Here is a 19,285-nt window from a genome sequence, read left to right on the forward strand (position 1 = left end):
CCACAGTTCTGGCACGGTGATTGACAGCGCTGGAAACTGTTTTACTGTGCTGCTCTTGCGATGAGTGGTCTCCAGAGCCTAGGTAATAACTAGTCTGGAGTGTTGACTAATACGTTTAGCGGTGACTCTCCGTAATTAAATGTTTTCCAGCTGTTTGAGTTCTGATGCAAAATTCAGGTTTTCCGAGTTTGCTGAGTTTCCTTGAGAGACAAAGGAGGGATTTCCTCTGAAATAGACAGGCAGTGGCAGCACCAACAAATGTCTTGGTCGTGTTATCAAATAGAAAGTCTGACTGAATATAAACTCACCATCTGCAGCCTGAGCCTGTGCAGAAATTAAGGGAAAGCAACAGTCGAAACAAAGTCCTTGGTAAAAGAGAGTAGACTCATGTAAAAAACACAATAAAAGAAGTAAAACTTAGTCACAGTATGTGGTAATATTGTGTAACCTTGGTCAGAGGGAATATTCTTTGCTTCTTTGTGCTTTGCTACAGCCAAGCACACACACAGACATGCGCACCCTCTCTCAAAGTCTTGCTACATGATTCAGAGGAATTAAAGCAGCCACCTGTCGCTGGAGATTTTACAATGTAGAGGTGTGTGGTTACTGTCTGTGCCTGTGTGTGAACGTAAGTGACTGGGACATTGGGGGCTGTCCATCCTGCTACACAATAAACAGTTTGTTTCCCAGGAGCACCCCTCGTGTTCCTGTTGTTGGCTCCATCGTTGCTCACTGGGAAACGTCCTGGCCTCTATTGTCCAGGAGGTCGGAGGGTCACAGGATGCTCCTAAAGGCCCAAAAGTGGAGGTTGGTTACTGAGGCATGATAAAGAGCTAACCCCCCCCCCCCCTCAACACACGCACCCCTTAAAAAACAAAATTGCCTCCTTTTTCCCTCTCTTGTCACACCGTCTTTCATTAGAAATCCCAGTCATTATCAAGAGTTTCAGGAAATGAAATCAGGACAAGGCTTTGACTGACTACTTCATACTGAACATCCTGATTGCCTTTAGTGCGTTTTTTCATGTGTAGGGCTCTGTTCCTTGTGTGCGTTCTTTACATATCTTTAACGGCGGACCTTGTCCACAAGGTTTCCCATACAAAAATGGTAAATTCAATCAAAGCAGCTAACAGAGGGTAAGGCATATCATTAAAAAAAATAAACAGCCAAGAAAGGAGTGGTTGTATTGTACCGTTTTCACCACACAAATGTTATTCTTTAACCACAGACAGAGCTAAAACACTGGCTGAAACTATGAAGCAGATACATGCTTGTGATTGCAGCGACATATTTAACAGACTAGCACATAAACAGCCACATAAATGTTGTTTTTGCAGGCTGATTAAATATGTTGCCTCATAACAGCAGACGTTTATAATACTTAAACAGACACACCATGCTGTCATAATGGAAACTTTGTGTGCCTCTCTTTACAAACAGCTTACTCTGAGGTGTGTATCAGCAACCAAAGCAATATTTTCCCTCTGATGCTGATTTTTAAGGATTTTGAGCAATGGTCTCATTTTTTTATTGCTCTTGAACCAAAGTGCTTTAGGGTCTGCAGCCTGTCCTTTGCCTCGGTGTTGGAGGAATGGGATGAGTAGACATGCTATTCTCAGGACACTCAGAGGGACACATCTATCTTTTTTATGGCGCTGAGCTAACTGGAGCTTTGAACAATATTCCAGATGCTTGCATTTCATTTTATCAGCCTAATACAAATGGATTGCTATCCACAGCACCTTGACAGCAACAAGAAGGCTGTGATCCTTAATCTGTCCCCAAACTTAATTTTCATATGTACCACATAACATTTTAAGTATACGGCAATCAAATGAAAGATAGCCTGACATCTCTATTGATTCACATGTGCATGGGTTAAATGGTGCATTATTTCCAAACTAATTGCAAGGTAGATGTTTAAGTAATGGAGGAAGTTTATTTCAATGTTTTACTGCAGCAAAGGTAGCAACAGCAGTGTACAATTCTTAATTCTGCATTCAAAATCTTATTTCAAGCAGCTATAATTCATATTTTAATAATAACAGTGTATCAAGTGACCATGCAGCAATGTGACAATGTGAAAAGGGTCACTTATAATGATAAACCTACAAAGAAATATCACCTGAATCTGCTGCTCCCTCCAGCCTTACAGAGCTTTATAGTGAGTTTCAGTTCATTTTTTAGCCGTCCACACACAACTTTACTGTTTAGCTCCACTTTCATAACTCTCAGAGCATAGTTTTTGGCCACATCTTTTTAAAAGAAAAAGCTCTAAAAACTCTCTGTGCACTTCCTGCTCAGCACCAAACAGCAGATAGACACAGTAAGAAATGAGTTGCTGAACAAAGTGGAGAATTTAGTAGCTTAAGAGACAGATATTACCCTCAGTAGTTAGTACAGACAAAAAAACAGTCAAAAGAGAGGGAATATTGATAACTTTGGACGGTGCATTTACTCTTTTCAAATTGTAACTATGTTATGTAGGGTTGGATAGTTTGATATGTTATTCAGCAAAGTGACATGTAACTACAACTGTCAAAAATTGTAATGGAGTAAAAAGTGCAAGACTTCACTTTAAAAGCAGTAGAAAAGTATAAATAATAAAAAATGTAATTGTGCTTGAGCACAGTGCTCAAGTAAATGTACAGTACTTGTTACATTTTCATTGTTTTTATTATTTTTATTGTATGTATTAAGACTTTTAGTGTCTGATGTAAGATGAGAAGTTAATAAAGGTAACTTGAGAGACAATAGGTGCAGCACTTGGCCAAATTCATTTTTCAACCACAAGCAATTATGAACATAATGCTCTAAGCTTGAGTTACATGTTATGAATCTTCCTCGAAGCCTGACCCTTGTCTTGCCCTGTCATATCAGGTTAGGAGTTATACTGGAGCGGGTACGTGACAGCTGGAAATGGTTTGAGGCTCTCCGGATAGTTTGTTTTTTTAGATGGCGCTGCAGGGAATGGATGAGATACACGTGCAGGTTAGCCTTTAGCTGTAGTGCTTAAGGGCCTCATGGTGATTAAACTGTTGCTCGCGATAAAGTCTGCACTGTAACATATTTAGTCTGCTCTTAGTGTTCCTTGTAAGTATGCCTGTCTGATATTAGCTGTCCAGGTATCCACGCAATGTGTCACCATCTGACTTAATCAGACTCCTCTGGGCTTCGAGCACTTTGACCTATTGGGGATCATTTCCTGGCCTGTTGTGTTTCTTAGTCTACAACTGGGGTTCTGGAATACTTTGTGTTCTCACTTCCCAATCCTTCTCAGATGGTGGGGTGCTTTCCTTTCTTTATGACCAAATAAATCTGACTGGTGCCAAAGAAAAAAAACTGGGATTAAAATTCCCCTTTTGCTGTCTTGAGGAGCCCAGCTGCACTGCACTGTTTGTTTTCCACAGAGCAGTGCAGCTGCAGAAGTCAAGCATTATAGAGAGGTGGGCCAAAGCAAAACAGAAATGACTTACTTTTGTTGGAATGTATACCTTCCAATTCACTGAGTGATAATTGTTTTGTGGAATAAGAAAGCAAGAACGACAGTCTGGTTAAAATAGTCTTAATCTGGTTCAGCAAGCTTTCTGTTTACATGTAATATCTTCGAGGTGGTTTTCTACACTTGTAGGATTTTTTACAGTTACACTTATACATCTATCTAACTATCTCAGAGAGAAATTCTTCTCACCACAGTCTATTTCAGAAAACACACTGTCCTCAGAGCACTTACTATATAATGGCAAAGCACATGAGGGACAACACAGATAGTTACTCTTGCCAGAACACAGAGAATGATAATAACCAAGATGGTTTCAAGATGATGTAAACTCTACAGAGCAACACAAACAGGGTTTTCTTTTTAAATGCTACAGTTATTTAACAGACATACAGCAGCTATTTTAAAAGCCACACAAGGACAGGCAGTCATTTGTCCATGAAGGAATGAGCTGCAGCGAAGAGAATGAGCGCTGATGATGCATCTCGAGATAACACAGGAAGAAATGTGGTGCAGCAGGTAAGACATGTCTGTGAGTAACATTACCTGGGCTAAGGTACAGCTCAGCTGATTCTCTGTAAATAATGCCCGAATGAAAATGAGCATGACTGCCCAGCAGGTTTACGAGAGCTCCTTCTCTCAGCTGAATCCCTCAAAACCTGCCTTAACCTTGAAAAGACCATTTTCAGTTCAAGACCGGATTCGTCCGATCAACATGACTCAGTTCCCTGCAAAGAGTCCACTACCAGCACATCAATTTACCAACAGCTAAACGTGGTGCCTATTTCTTAACAGCAGGCAAAGTACCAAGAAAATCAAATTTTTACTTTCCAAAGAAAGCAGTTTAGAAACAAGATCACATGCAATACCAAGTTAACATTAGCTCTTAGAAATGATTCAATCTGACTTATATTTTAAACCAAATTAACACAGATGTAAACAACTATTTTTGGGACATGGCAGATGTCTATCTCCTCATCACTCCTCATATCTGAAAATTCATGTTAAAGTGTATAGACCAGGCACGAGAAATACATACACACCCACATGCTTTCTTTTTCTCCACAGCAACACTGCCTCCTGTGACTGTGCACACACTACCAACTGTAGACATTCAACTGGGAGGAAACCTCCAACAAAGGATTATAGAAATTCTACGAGAGAGAGATTTACACACCAACACATAAAGTTGATGGTTTCAAGACCCTGTGCATTATTCTGACTGTGTGCTGGACATGATCACCCTATAGCTAGAGAGGACAAAAAAATATTAATAAGTTATCCATGTGAAAAACAAGAGTCCTCATGGACTGGGAATAACTTTATCTTCTCCTGTGGATACACACAGACAGAAACCAGCAAGGACGCTAAAAATATGCAGAAGACTTGTGGTGCATGTTTCCCAAGGCCAGAGAAAGGAAACAGACTGACAGTTTCGCCCTGACCTCTTAACTACCCCCCTGTAGCCTCCTAACAACCCCCACGGGGGATCCTGTCTCTATGTGTAAAACAGACAGTCAAAAAGCATCCTGGAAACTCTAGAGCCACGAAAACAAGGGGACATGAGGAAGTCCAATAAGCTTGTATGTAGAGGGCTCAGTCGGGAGATAATCTCGAGGCCACACAGACCAGGCGCCAAGCCTATAGAGCCTAAAAGCTCTGTGGGGCAGCAGAGCAGCGTGGTCATTGTTGTCTTTGGAAAGTAAGCAGCTTCAGTGAGGCCAGTGGTGTGAAAGCCACCTCTCTTCTTGAGTGTCTGCTCCAGACCCTGTTGTTGACATACAGGGCAGGTGCAGCTGCTCTCTAGAACTGCATCAAGTAAAACCCCTCAACACACATACTCGCTCAGACACACATAGAGCTTGGATGTCACGAGACAGGGTTATATGGACAAATCTACCATTTTCTTTAATATCTCTGCAACAATCAGCGAGGCACTGCTGAGTTAACACAGGGCCCACAGAGATGAAAACAATGGCTGGATTCTTCTGGCTTGAAGATGGCTATGGGAAATGGCAGGGATGCCAGGGCCGATAAGGGACAGAGGGGCTCAAGTTACTTCCAGCTGTCCGCAGCCGCGCATGCCTCTGCGGAACGTATGGTTCACGCATAATGCGAAGCATTTCATTTGCGTAATGCTCGTAAAAAAAAAATCTGGCGGACATATTAAATAAAGTCAACAGCCCCTCACTTGGGCAGCGTTTTATATCACAGGAAAGAATCTCCAAACCTCCAAGGAGCGCTGCAATGCGTCCTCAGCTGAGAAAACACAGACAGTTGAAGACTGTGACCTTGTGAGCGATAATGTTAACTGGATCAATAAAACCAGGCGATAGCAGAAAGTCTGGATGCAGCATGTGGATAGAGTCTGACTCAGGAGGCTTTGTGGCCAATGATGGTAGCCACAGAGCTGTGCATAGTAAATAGTGTCCATGAGGATCTGCTGGCATTGTTGGCTGTGCTTGCTTTTTCCATTTAGCCATAAAAGACAAATTTCCATACAGACACAGCAAAATAAAGAGTATATTTGTACTCTTGTAATTTAAATGATGGGAAATTTAAGTTAATTTAAAATAAAGCCTGTAAAAGATTAATAGTACTTTATTACGGACAGTATTTTTGTGCTGTAAAACGAGTTACGCTGAAAAACTAGCGCCACAATGCATTAGCATCACCTCAATACCAGTGAGGGCCTCTTCCTGTCCATTTGGAAAATATAAGTACATTTTCAAGCTGCTGCACACTCCAAAAGGAGAGTGCTTTTGGCAGGCTTTGAAGTTCTCAGAAATAATGCTCCTTAAAAGCATCCTCTGCAATACAGAAAAACATGAACATGTATTTCAGTCAAGAGGCGTGAGTGAGCACTTCCTAGCAACCATGTAAAGCTGAGCTGGAGAACTCAGACATGTTTGATGTCTTTTAGAATCCTAATGTTGCACCCTTTGCACAAGCGACATTTATTAGCATTTGCTAAGGCAATATTAATTAAATCATTGTATTTACGTGTCTAAGCAGTTAAAGCACTGGTCATATATGTGTTCATTTAGTCTGTAACTCACTCAATTAAATGCTGTCACAATTCCGATTAGACCATATAGAAAAAAAACACAGTCAACATCCATTTCATCATAAAACCTTCTTTGAGTGTTTTTTGTGCCACCAAACACTTCCTGGACCCTTCAGGAAAAGGATGCTACAAATGCAACAAAATGCCAGAGAGAAGGAGAAAGGCAAGGAATAAAAGTTTGAATCAAAGTATTTTATTTTCTCTTCTCTTCTCAGCACAGTTTAGTGTTTCAGTTACACCCTTAAGGCAGTAAAAACTGTCATCTAATCATATCCTTACACAGTCTTAAATGCCATTTACGCCCATACCAGCCTGGAAAGGAGACCTTTCTGTGGATTAAAATGGATATGAGGTTATTTTTGTGTGATCCATGATTGCATGAGGCACTCCCATCCAGACTTAGTGTGATGACTGAAGAGGTGAGCTAATATGGCACAGTGGTGATGCAAAAGAGTTGTGTAAATCCATCAGCAGTGGATCTGGCCCTTTGGTTGAAAAGTCAAGGTTTAGTTTTCGATCTTTTAAATCTGTTGATCTTTCTGTGTTTTTGTTTACATTTTTTTGGGATCTAATAGATAATTCAACATCAGTGGCAGATTGAATGATTTAAAAACACCTGAATCAGTCTTATTTTATGTATAAAAACACTAGAAAACAATATGTTTTACATACTGTAAATTAAGCATGTTGAATAGCAGCATCATATATACAACAATATGAGGCCACTGCCATTATGATAGGTCCAGATTAGTTTGAACACTTTTTCTCCATTTCCAGTAATTCAAGCTGTACAAAAAAAATAATGGAGACATTATGGAGGACACATCGAGTTGAAGAAAGAACATGACTTGGGTTTTCTTCAAAGACAATCAAGTGAGACCTAAATCTCCTGAAGTGAGATAGATGGAAGCAGCAGTAACACATTGTGTGATCTGACATGTCCTCCTCACACTTTAACTAGTATTATTAGAGAGCTTGACAGGTTGGGTTTGGCCCTGGCAAGACATGTTGGACACACTGCAGCAAGATCAGAGAGAAGACAAGGGAAATGCTTCAACGCCTCTGGAAGAGTGAGGCGAAAACGTGATGAGGAGATGGGAATTACTGCTGAATTAAGCACCACTTTGATTGGAAACTGATTGACCGATGGTTGGCAAAACATGAAAGAATGACCTTGAATTCTCCAAAGCGAGTATGGATTGGCACACAGCATCTCTCCCTCTCTCCTCCCTCTTCCACTCTCTCAAACACACACACACACACACACACACACACACACACACACACACACACACACACACACACACACACACACACACACACACACACACACACGGATATAGCGCCACACAAACACACACACCGCTGGCACACTCAGATAAAAACACACACACACCACACGTAGAAACACATACATGGGTATCGACACACACCAGTGCTCCATCGCTGCTTTTTCGGGGGAAATGAACACACTGTCACGTACGACAAGCCAGAGTTGAGAGAGCAACTTCAAAGTAAGGCAGATGCAGGGACAGCACCCACTGAATACATTTTCTGGCCACCAGTCGATCTGCCCCCAGGCTAAGATTGTGGCTGTTCGCATCTCTCCTGACCCCTCATCAACTCCCCGTTAAAACCAATCCCACTCCAACAAGGCAGACATAAAGGGAAGGGAGCGCTACATGTGTAAATTTAGAGGGGATAAAAGACATTGTTCACGTGTTACAGGTATAAAGAAATTCATTCTCATCAAATACTCGATTGTCAGATTTTCCAAAGAGCAAAAGTGCAGCTGTTTTGATGTATAAATGAAAGTAAGTGACTTTGTACCAGCACAGAGCACATTAAAAACACCTTGAATTTATCATTCAGTAAACATATTTGAGTAATAATATTTTTTTATGAACAAAGCCTAAAGCAATCATTCACGGTGCTTTATTTTCACACCTGCGGCCATTTTGTAACAATAGGCTTCCTTTTATTTTTAAATTGGTGGCTTTCTCACTTTGTATTAAAACATTTCAGATACACTGGATTTCTTTTTTTCACATTTATCACAGAACTGTTATATCTCACTGTGCTGTTACAGCTTACTGTGAACAACAGTCTACTTACTGCATGCCAATGGTGCTTAATAGCACACTGCTGAAACTTGTGCGTGTGTGAGAAGTGTCAGTATTTAGGAGATATTCCTGTTCAGCCACTGCTTTTGCATGTCAATATTATTTTTCTGTGTTGACTTGTTTTAATATTTGATTTCTTTATTAATCATGCATACAGCTATGGTGCATGAGCACTGCATGGTTGTAATTACACCTGCTGGGACACGCACAGTCCATTACATCTCTGACATGTGATATGTTAAGAAAGAAATATAGGAAAAAATAGGAAACTATACTAAAGGATTGCATCACAAATGTGGACGAACAACCTGTGTGTGCCTCATTTGGAGAAGGCATTCTCTGCATACTGTATCCCAGAAAAACAATGATGTGTAGCCCTGAGGGCAAATATTCACCTGTGTGTGTGCATGCAAGTGCAAACATTTGTATCTATGTGTATGAAAAACCCACTATCCATAACCACCATGCAATACATAGAAGATGCAGTGTGCAACTACACTATGTGTTGCTTTTAACAAATACACACACTGATGCACGCACGCACACACTAACACCCAGGAGGAGTGTGGATCTAATGAGGCCCGTGGAGACACTGCCGAATTGTCAGTCAACCCTCAGCTTGCTGACACGCAGTCGACAACATCAATGACTTCTTTTCTCAAACGGGGGAAGCCTGTCGAATAGCATCAGAAGTAAAGAGAAGTCTGAGGTCCATTGGACTTGGACTGAGACAGGTGAAGATAGAAAATGTTCTAAAAGAGCTGCAGGGACACAAGAGTTGCAGCTAACTTATGTGTTTCACCAAACTTTAAAACTTTAAACTTTAAAAAAAAAAAAAAAAAAACACATCTCCAAATCAAGATTAAGATTAATGTTCAGGTTACTACACAGGAACAAAGAAAAAAAGTTGTAACCTCCCTTCTTCCTTCTTCCAAGACGCTTGTTAAACCGGGCCTCCAATCATGTTCCTCAAAACAACAATGGGGCTATGTATATCAGAGAGAAAAGTGAGGCTTTTCCTGTCATGAGAGGCCTAGATATTCAGACGCTTGTTGCTTCACTGTCACGCGTACAGTTGTGCCATAACGGGCCCATGCTTATCCCAGGTGTTATTGCCCTTTGTCTTTCCCAGCGTGGTGTTTCAGGACACGCAGCCGTGCAATTTACACGGCAGTGTGTAATTATGACTTTCTCACTAAATCCCGGGTCTGTCATTTTCACAGAGATGGAGGCAGTGTGGTCTCTTGCCCTGACAACACTGGAGATAGACTGCTGCTCAAGTTTATTTAAGCGAGGGAAACAAATAAGTATTGTTCCATCTCAATGACACAGGCGTCATTGGCTATTCTTTCCTTTATTTATGATATATTCTTAATTAACAGTAATAGCAATAACAGTGCTTATAATAATAAAAACAACAACCATTATAACAATCATAACCACAGTCATTATAATAATCATAATAATCATAATAATAATACTGAATAGAAACTGTCTTTTAATGTATTTGACTGTATTTCTCCATGTACAAACATCCCTCATTCACCCTGCCTGTGTGCTGGTGGCTTGAGGGTGAAGAACGAATAGCTGATCTTCATGGTGGTGAATGAAGTGTCGGTTTTCACTGCTAACTCCTCCCCTACGGACGGGCTGCGCTTTTCTTCCACTTGAACAACCAAGTAGTTTTTCAGGGCGCATTCCCCGGCAGCAATGTGGAGGGAAAGGGCGACTACGTCCAGTTGAACATTTTTTCTTTTTTTTAATGCTTTTGCATCCGGTTATATTCCTGTTTTTATAAACTTTGTTAGGCAAAAAAAAACCAAAAACCAAAACACACAGCGATCGCTTGTTCTTTGCGAGGAAAAAGAAGCGAGTGAGAAGTGAAGAAAACTGCAGCCTGACCGTCTCGTGTGTTGGGTTTTTTTTTTTTTTTTTTTTTTTATATATAAAAAACGCGAGCCATTGTTTTCTCACACATGGATATTAGGAGATGAAATCGGACGTGTTGTTGTTCTCGAGTAACCCTCTCGGTCACCTGGACTGTAGTTTATGTGGACTCCGGGCTCTGTAGGAGGAGGAGAGAGAGAGAGAGAGAGAGAGAGAGAGAGAGAGAGAGTCCCATTCCTCAGCAGCACAACACGGACAGACACACAGGGGCCACAAGTTGTCCACAAGCTGCGACGGAGACCAAACTTTGCCAAGTTTTTTTGCGCATCCGGCCGCTGACGCCAAATATCAATCAATATTTCGTAACTCTGTCCTAACTTTTTAAAAAAAAAAAACTGTGGATTATTCTCGCAAAAGCCTCGTCATGGATCGCGGGAGCACGTTCAGAGGATGATAAGGGTTTTTTTTTTAAACATGAACAATTTCTTGTAGTTAGTTTGACTACTCCAGTGACACGCTTGGACTACACCGATCTTTAAAAAAAAAAAAAAAAAAAAAAAGTCAATTGTTATTGCCATTGTTTCTCCCCCCCCCCCTCTCTCCTTGATACTATCTATTCTGCAAAAATGCCACAGTTGAACGGTGGTGGTGGGGATGATTTGGGGGCCAATGATGAGATGATATCGTTTAAAGACGAAGGCGAGCAGGAAGAAAAGATATCCGAAAATGTGTCAGCGGAAAGGGATTTGGATGATGTGAAATCCTCCTTAGTGAACGAGTCGGAAAACAACAGCAGCTCATCCGACTCAGAGGTAAGACCACTGCGAACATAAAACCCGTCTCCACGGTGCTCAGCACGGAGGAAAACACCATTTAATGCTGTTTCAAGTTTCAATAGTTTCTTCCCCTCCGTGTGTGTGTGTTTCTCCCCTTGTCCAGCAAGCAGAAAGGCGCCCCCAAACCAGACCCGACACAGAAAGTTATGAGAGAGCGAGAGAATACTTCAATGAAGGTAAAAACATAAAACACGCACAGTGCTTCATGTGCCAAAGCTGCGTAATTTGTTTCGCTTTTGTGCGCCTTTACCAAACCCTGACTTTTCTCTCTGTCCCTGCAGCGCTGAGGAGACAGCAAGATGGTGGCTTTTTTAAGAGTCCTCACTATCCTGGCTACCCGTTTCTCATGATCCCAGACCTCAGCAACCCCTACCTATCAAACGGCTCACTGTCCCCGAGTGCAAGAACAGTAAGTGTCTCCGTGGATATGTCGCTTATTATGGCTTTCTTTCTTTCACGTTTTAATCGCGCTTTGCAAAAACTTTTTACGCCGTGCGTAAAAGTTCCTTGTGCACTTCCAGACCGCCATATTCCCTCCGAGTGGCCTCTCAAGGAGTACTAACTACTTCTTTGTTCTTTTTTTTGGGGATATAAATTTCTCCCTGCCACCCACTCCTCGACATGACTCGCATTTGACAACTCTTTATTTGGCTCAAAGTTCAGACACATTAGTCATTCTTTTTTTTTTTGGGTTTTTGAGTGATTTATGGCAACTCCTTGTTCGAAAATACCCTGCATCACTCATGCTGCATCTTGATTATATACAAAGTAGGGAACTTGCCTTACTAAAACGTTGTTATCTGCCTTGCCTACTTTCATTTTGGAGGGTAATATTCTTCTTAAATGTGTTTTTATAATTATAAGATATTTTTAGGTTGGGCACTATCTTGCTTTTCTTTTTTTGTAAGGAAAGCTTTTCCTCAGTGTACTGGCTCTATTCTCAGTTTTTTTTTTTTTTTTTTTTTTAAACACTACCTCGTTTGCACACGTTGTATGCAGAAAATTTAAAAAGGAAGAAGCTGTTCCTCATATATCATATCCCCCGTAACAAAAATGTAATACCTCGCATTGACACACATGGGAGGCATTTCACTGCAGTGTCAATGACAGCTGTCCAGATACTTTTTTTTAATGTCTAGATAAGTTTGACAGTTGTTGATGAAGAGTTCACATTGATTTCATTTACTTGTTGCATCACAATCAGTTGTCCAGGAAGCTGGTGAGGGCTTTTAACCAGTACTGCGGTAATTGTTGCATTGGTTTCTTCAGTATAAGCCTTATATATATATATCACATATTAAACATGCCCTCACAGCAGGTTAATAATGCATAGAGACCCTACAATAATGCAATGCTGCAAACACAACCTATGAATTCACATAAAATAGGTCATGATAAAAAATAATCCCACTCTGCGGTCAAAGAACGTTTTATCTGTAGTGACAAAAAATAGCAATTCCAAACAAACAAACAAGCAATATTTTAAGCAATTTAAACCACAATATTTGGAACAGTAACCTACGAAATGCAATTTAACTATGCAAACTTCCTTGAAATAATCCCTGTTGGAGAGCTGTGTTGCTCTGAGCTCGTCCATCCCCCAATCCATGTCACATCCCCCCAAAAAACAAGTACTTTCGTTAAAGCCTGGCAGGCATCTGACTGAAAAGATCCCCCCCCCATTTTCTGTCTCCTTTTCACTGTTCCAGGCCCACTCCCCTCGCCTCCCTCTACCTTCCATTCAATTAGAAAGGCGTTAGTTGACCATTGTTATTCTGAGCAGTCTTGATGGCTTCATTGGAGGTCTCCATTGGGGCTCATTAACTAAATGGCTACTCTGCTTAGACAAGGTGATACATACCAGCGTGTAGATCGTCTATCTTGTTGCTTTTCACCACCAGAGTTTCGTAGGAATAATATAAAAGATAAACATGCAGGATTTTAAATGCTTCACAATATGTTGTGCTTTTTCTTAAGGAGTTTTAGCAAAAAAAACACTGGTACATGTGTTTGGTAAAATCAGGGAACGTGAAACAGTCTTAAGTAATGGACCGAATTTTAGCAACATATTATAAAGTCTCTGCTTTGTTGGGTCTTGTGTCTCTGGTATGCAATCCTCTAACGTCTGTGTGTTTATGTCCAGCAAAGAAAAGTTTAAATAAAAGAAACCGTTGGTCTTGTTACTTAAGGCAAAGGGGCAAATAATTGAGGAGGATTTGAAATTCAGAGGTATAATCCCCCATATTAGAAAAGAAAAGAATGAGGTCAATGGGACAGAGTGAGCTGACTGTGTCAATCATCAGCGTGGCAGAAAACATGCAGGCAGACAATGGCTGGCATACTTAGCAGGCGTCTTTGGGTCCTCCATGTTGCTCGTGGCTTAGTGTGAACTCAGTGAATTTGATTGATGGGGGTTTCGCCTTAGCACCATTTTAGGCTCGCATTCTGAGGGTTTGGTTTGTTTACACCTGTGGATGAAGTTCGATACAGTCAGATGATATTTCCCTGTAGCCCACATCCCCGACAGGCCAACAACTTAGTTTAACGGCTGAACTCGTTTATCATGCATCAACATCCTGAAGAGCACACTGATTGTCGTGTGAGATTAAAATTTGCCCCCCAGGTTAACCTTATTTGTGTTGTCATCCCTCACAAAACAACCAGAGTTTATTATAGTGTGTGTCTTGTAGGCCCAGTTGGGAGTGACATATTTGTTTTATAAGTGTGGTGTGGTATGTGGTTGTACTTTAGCTGCATGAGACACATTTAAGTTATGACTCTCATACACATCATGTGACTAATGCCCCACCAATCGAACCCTCTACATTCAAATTCAGGTTCCAGTTTTACAGCTTTGAGTGTAATGTAAATATTTTTGTAATCACAGATAAAACAATGTGTGTGAGGCATTCTGTTTTACATTTCCAGAATGTATCTATTTACAACGGCCCCTTCCAGTCTCACATTCTTTTCTTTCTTTTTTTTGCGTAATGATAGTAGTGTAATGAATATATTCTGCACATATCAGCATTTAAAAGAACACACTGCTCAATAATACATACACGAGATATTGCTCAAGAGTGATTCACTCTCTAATTTTCAACACGCTGAAGGATTTGAGGCCCAAACTTTTAAATTCTGATGTGGCAACCCTATCATGAGCAATGAGAGACAGGCCTACATGGGATCAGCGCAGAGTTCCCCTGAGGGCCAAGCATAACTGATTTAAAGCCTGCTCAGAGCTGACATTCTGCTGTAATCCACTGAGAGCTGAGGAGGAGGTTTTATGTTTGCAGAGATGTTCCACCAGACTACGGCCTGCTGCGGTGTGTGTGCAGGGCCAGAGAGAGTTTTGTTCCCAACCATGTCAGCCCGACAAATCCAGCTTATTGTTTGTCGATTCATTGATGTGATTATCGCCGCATTGTTCCCGTAGTGACAGACTAGTGCCAGATTTAATTGGTGAGCACACACTCTGCTTGACGCCACCTCTTGTCAGCTTCATCAGCACTTTTAGATAACTCTGCTAGTACATCATCATCATCGTCACTAAAGAGTGAAATGCCTCTTGTGTGTGAGAGGTGGCATGTAAGCGAGAGCGAGGTTAGCTGCTCAAATATATCTTCATCAAATACGCAGTGGGACACTCCAACTCCGGAGAATGATTGTTGAAAAGAAAATTGTTTGAGATATGAATGGCGAGCTTGTATAAGTCTGAACATGTCCGTGGCTACGATTGCATGCCTGTCTGACTTCTTTTTTTCCGTTCTTTCTCTTGCTTTTGGTGCTTTAAAATGTTCGGACAAAAGTCAACACAGACATTGTCCCTCTGAATAAAAGGGGCCTCTCCCTGCATAAGCAAACGCCGTTTGTGTGGAGGTGTCTTTTCATCAGGTGGCTCACTTGGCGTTTCGCTCACCTTGCTGCGTGAATGCGCGCGTGTGTGTGTGTGTGTGTATGTGCTCACATGCATCCACGCTGCACGTTTGTGTGTGTAAAGTCTGTGAGTGTTGGGGGAGGGTGGGCGGGGGGGTCGTTCAGGTGAGGCTCTGTGGATACTTTTCAACAGAGGGAACAGTGTGCAGGGCTCACATTCTGACAACCCTCAGTTTTGTATTCCTGAATGTTGGCACACAAATATTTTTTCAACCAAGCGCTGTGTCAACAGAGTGAACATTTTTTGACTAGGTTTATAGTTTTTAAAAGATTTTTCCTTCAAAGGCAAACACATCTACATCAATCTAGTGGCACTGTACAATTACAAACAGGTCGCAGGCGAGCAGAGAAATGCCATCGCTGCCTGGGACTCTTGCCTGGAGTGATTAACTTTGGTAATGAACTCGGGCTTGAGGAAATTAAATTAAAATTTGGCAAAAAATTGACTTTGAAATATTAGATTAATCATGATTTAGTTTTGAGAAAGAAAGAGGGCGATGTTTGGCCTGATCTTTGCTCTACATTTTAAAATAGAAGCATTGGAACTGATTACAGTTGAAATTGTTGCATATTTCAACAATTGTGTGTCTCAGAAATGACTATTATTTTGCACGGTTAAAATAAAACCTGTGTAAAAAAATAGCTTTTTTACATATTCACAGTGAGTAACAGACGTCGTAATCAGAAGATAAATCATAACAGTAATCTGTAGCTTTAGTAATATTACAAAGGACCAACAGGAACATTCGTTTCGTTTTCAGACGGAGGGTGCTCATGTTGACTTCCTAACATCACATACATAGAACTGTGAGAAATGGTGTCAGTCCTGGTCTGTATCCTTCCCTCTTTGGTCTCTGTGGAAAGCGTGAGCTGGCGTCAAATCCTTCCCACTACCCCGTACTCCGCTAGTTCACTACCTAAACCCACCCACCCGCCCGCCTGACATTAGAAATTCTGTTTAAAGCTCTCTTTGGCTTCTCGAGTGCGGGGCCCATCAGGAGCATCTCACCACCCTTTGAGGAAAGGATAACCAACATCTCCCCTCTCCAGCCGCAGACTCCCCATGTTCAGTGACATCAATGAATCCCTTTGATGTGCCAAGATGAATATGTGTGCAAATGTGTTTTTATCAATTAATGTGTTTTTCTCATTCGCTATGTCTGGCCAGAGCTACTGCGCAGTTTGGTATATTGCTTTCCCCTGTGAAAATTTAGGCTAACTTGTGTTGAGTTGTGAGACATTTGGCCAAAGGTGAACATCTCTAACACACCTGAGTTCACCCCAACATTTTTGCATTTACTTTTGGCTTGGAAACTGTTTTAAAAAGTGAGTTGAGGTTGAAACAATGGAAAAACAAAGCATGCTATCTCCACTCCTCCACAGCTGCTGATTATAAAAAAAAAAAAGTTGCAATTTTTGCCACAAATTGAAGCTCTGGTAGATGTGGGAGTTGGAGACACGTTTCATGTGTCATGTGAATACCAGCTTAGTCATGTCTGTTCTGTGGTCTTGACATGGAGCCCCGGTGCAGGGGGGGATGGGAGGCCCCTGGATTTATCTGGAGAGCAGTCAGACTCACTCCCAGGTGACCACAGTCCTGAAACTATTTGTGCTCAAACTATTTCTGATCATGGACTAGTTGCCATTGTCCAAAAAATCCCTTATATTCAAAAATAAGCTCATTGTAGGTTCTTCTCATTTTTGTGTCAAGTCAGCATTTAACATACAATTTTAATATATTTTGGTTAATGGTCTGTTAGTCAGACTATAGTGATTTGAAGACGTTTTGACTGCATCCAGTGATTCTTTTCCCAATCAGAATATTCTTTTGATTAATTGTTTAATCATTTGGGCTGTAAAATAGTGAAAAATGCCTATTTTAGTTTTCCAGTGCCAAAGAATGACGTATTCACATTGTTTGTTTTGTCTGACCAAATGCCCAAGAGCCAAACATATTCTGTTTATTGTTGAAGAAAACGACAACAACTTGCTTAAAATGTGCTTTAAAAAATTACTGCAACAATTTATTGATTTATCAAATATATGATTAGTCCTGTCAGCTCTAGAAAGCCTTGATTAAATAAATCATCATTAACTGATACTGAAACAGTCCTCACTTGCAGCCATGCTTGTATCTAACTGATAGACGGTGTGGTGTGTGTGTGTGTGTGTGTGTGTGTGGGGGGGGGGGGGGGCAGTTCTCTGCGCCGCTGGACTGTCCCATATAAGTATATGTAGTCCTCTCATAGCCATAACCACTACTGTTTAGCTCACATAAAGAAATGTTTTCCCTCTGTAATTGTACCTTAAATGCTTCACTCCATGCTAATAAAACGTGATTGTACAGCAGGAAGAAAAAGAAAAAGCTCTAAACAGGGTTTCATCAGTCTGGTATTCCAAGCAGCTGTTTTCAGTTTAAGCACTGCAGGCAGCAGGAGAGGGGAGAGAGGGAGAGGGAGGGAGAGAGAGCAGGCAGGAGGAGAGATTGTTGATGAGATGTGGTGGTGGGAGCTTAAACTGGGGCAGATACGGGTCCTGCTATTCCTTTGCCTGTTATCCCGAGGTGGGCCGGCTTCCAGACCTTGAGGCACTCACTTATCTGAGGGATTCAGTCTCCCACAGAGCGCAGTTTCTCCACCGTAAACCACAATGCTTTGCCATTCCCTCACAGTCACAGGCCAATCAGCAAACAGCAGGAGGCTATCAGATCGAGCACATGTTGCATCAGTACTACCAAGATTTCCATCAATTCGGTTCACGTACAAATGTGCTCTCCCTATACTGGGTCTTTTAAAGGCCATGTCATACAGTAAGTGCGTAGTATCATACTAAATTAAGAAGTGGATGGATATCTGTCCAGGATGAGGTTAGTTGACGGCAAGCAGAGCAGCTGCTCTTCTGGTTGAAGTTGTAAATCAGTTTGGCTGCTTCCCACTGGGTCTGTCCCTGTAATGGTGGAACGAGTTTGGACTGCGGGTGCGACTCACCTCCCGTGACGGACACATGTTAGTCGACACATTGCACACAGACCTCAGCCAGTTCATGGTTGATTTTTGTTGGCTTTAAGGCATGTAAATTAGAATACATTTTATGTTGCGGCGTGAGTCTATCTTTTACTGTGAAAAAATAGAGATTAAAACCTACATATGCTGTAAAGTTACAGCTGTAACTGATGATGTAACCGGTGAGACGGACGTGCCATCTGTAATCTGAATTTAGCTCTGGCTCTAAAAACACAAGTAGAGTATGTAATGGATCGTATGTTTGACTACATAAATCTTATACAGAGCCACAGGGAATTTTCCATGTTTTAATGCATTTATGTAAGCAGGACACATGCTACTATGTGGTTTCTATCACCCACTTTGTCTGAAATACAACGGCAAGTCATAAGAGAACATTCTTTTTAACTCCATAGTTTTAGCCAATGTTGTGTCAGTGTATTTTGTTGGTAGTTTGCCTAAAATCACACAATAGGTAAAGATTTAAATTTTATATTCTAAAAAAAAGTCATTAAAATTACTACAAATTTGTCGGTTTGTCAAATAACTATCTTATTGCCATGACTTATTTGATGAAGTCATGAGTCTATTTTTTTTAACTTTTTAGGTTAGATGAAATTATTTTTGGTCATGGATAATTGTTTTTGAAATATCATGCGCCTAAGCACGTTTTTTCCCGAGAAATGAGCCTGCTCATCCTAATGTTGATAAGAACGTAACCTTTGGGTGCCCCTTGCTTTCCCCAGTTTCTCTCATAAACCAATTGTACTTGTTAAGAAGTCACAATGTTCTGTGGAGCGACAAATTCGATTAAAGCCGAGCAAGGACACAAGTCATCTAAAATGTGTAGTCTCCTTATCTGGAACCAGACTTGTGGATCCTGTTAGTATAAACAAGCAACATAAAAACTTCTGCCTTTTTCACATTGGCCCCAG

General features: G+C 41.1%; 1 protein-coding gene across 2 annotated transcripts in view; it reads left to right on the forward strand.

Moving 5' to 3' along the window:
* The first annotated feature begins 11,181 nt into the window (after positions 1–11,181).
* tcf7l1b (transcription factor 7 like 1b) overlaps positions 11,182–19,285 on the forward strand; it is a 30,645-nt gene continuing 22,541 nt past the window's right edge. For both annotated transcript variants that reach the window (XM_054610263.1, XM_054610264.1), the window contains exons 1-3: positions 11,182–11,388; positions 11,516–11,588; positions 11,694–11,821. In XM_054610263.1, coding sequence (XP_054466238.1) covers positions 11,203–11,388; positions 11,516–11,588; positions 11,694–11,821 — 387 coding nt within the window. In that variant the 5' untranslated portion in view covers positions 11,182–11,202. The remainder of the gene's footprint in view (positions 11,389–11,515; positions 11,589–11,693; positions 11,822–19,285) is intronic.

The sequence above is a fragment of the Anoplopoma fimbria genome, chromosome 13 (genome assembly GCF_027596085.1).
Source record: "Anoplopoma fimbria isolate UVic2021 breed Golden Eagle Sablefish chromosome 13, Afim_UVic_2022, whole genome shotgun sequence".
Taxonomy (NCBI): domain Eukaryota; kingdom Metazoa; phylum Chordata; class Actinopteri; order Perciformes; family Anoplopomatidae; genus Anoplopoma; species Anoplopoma fimbria.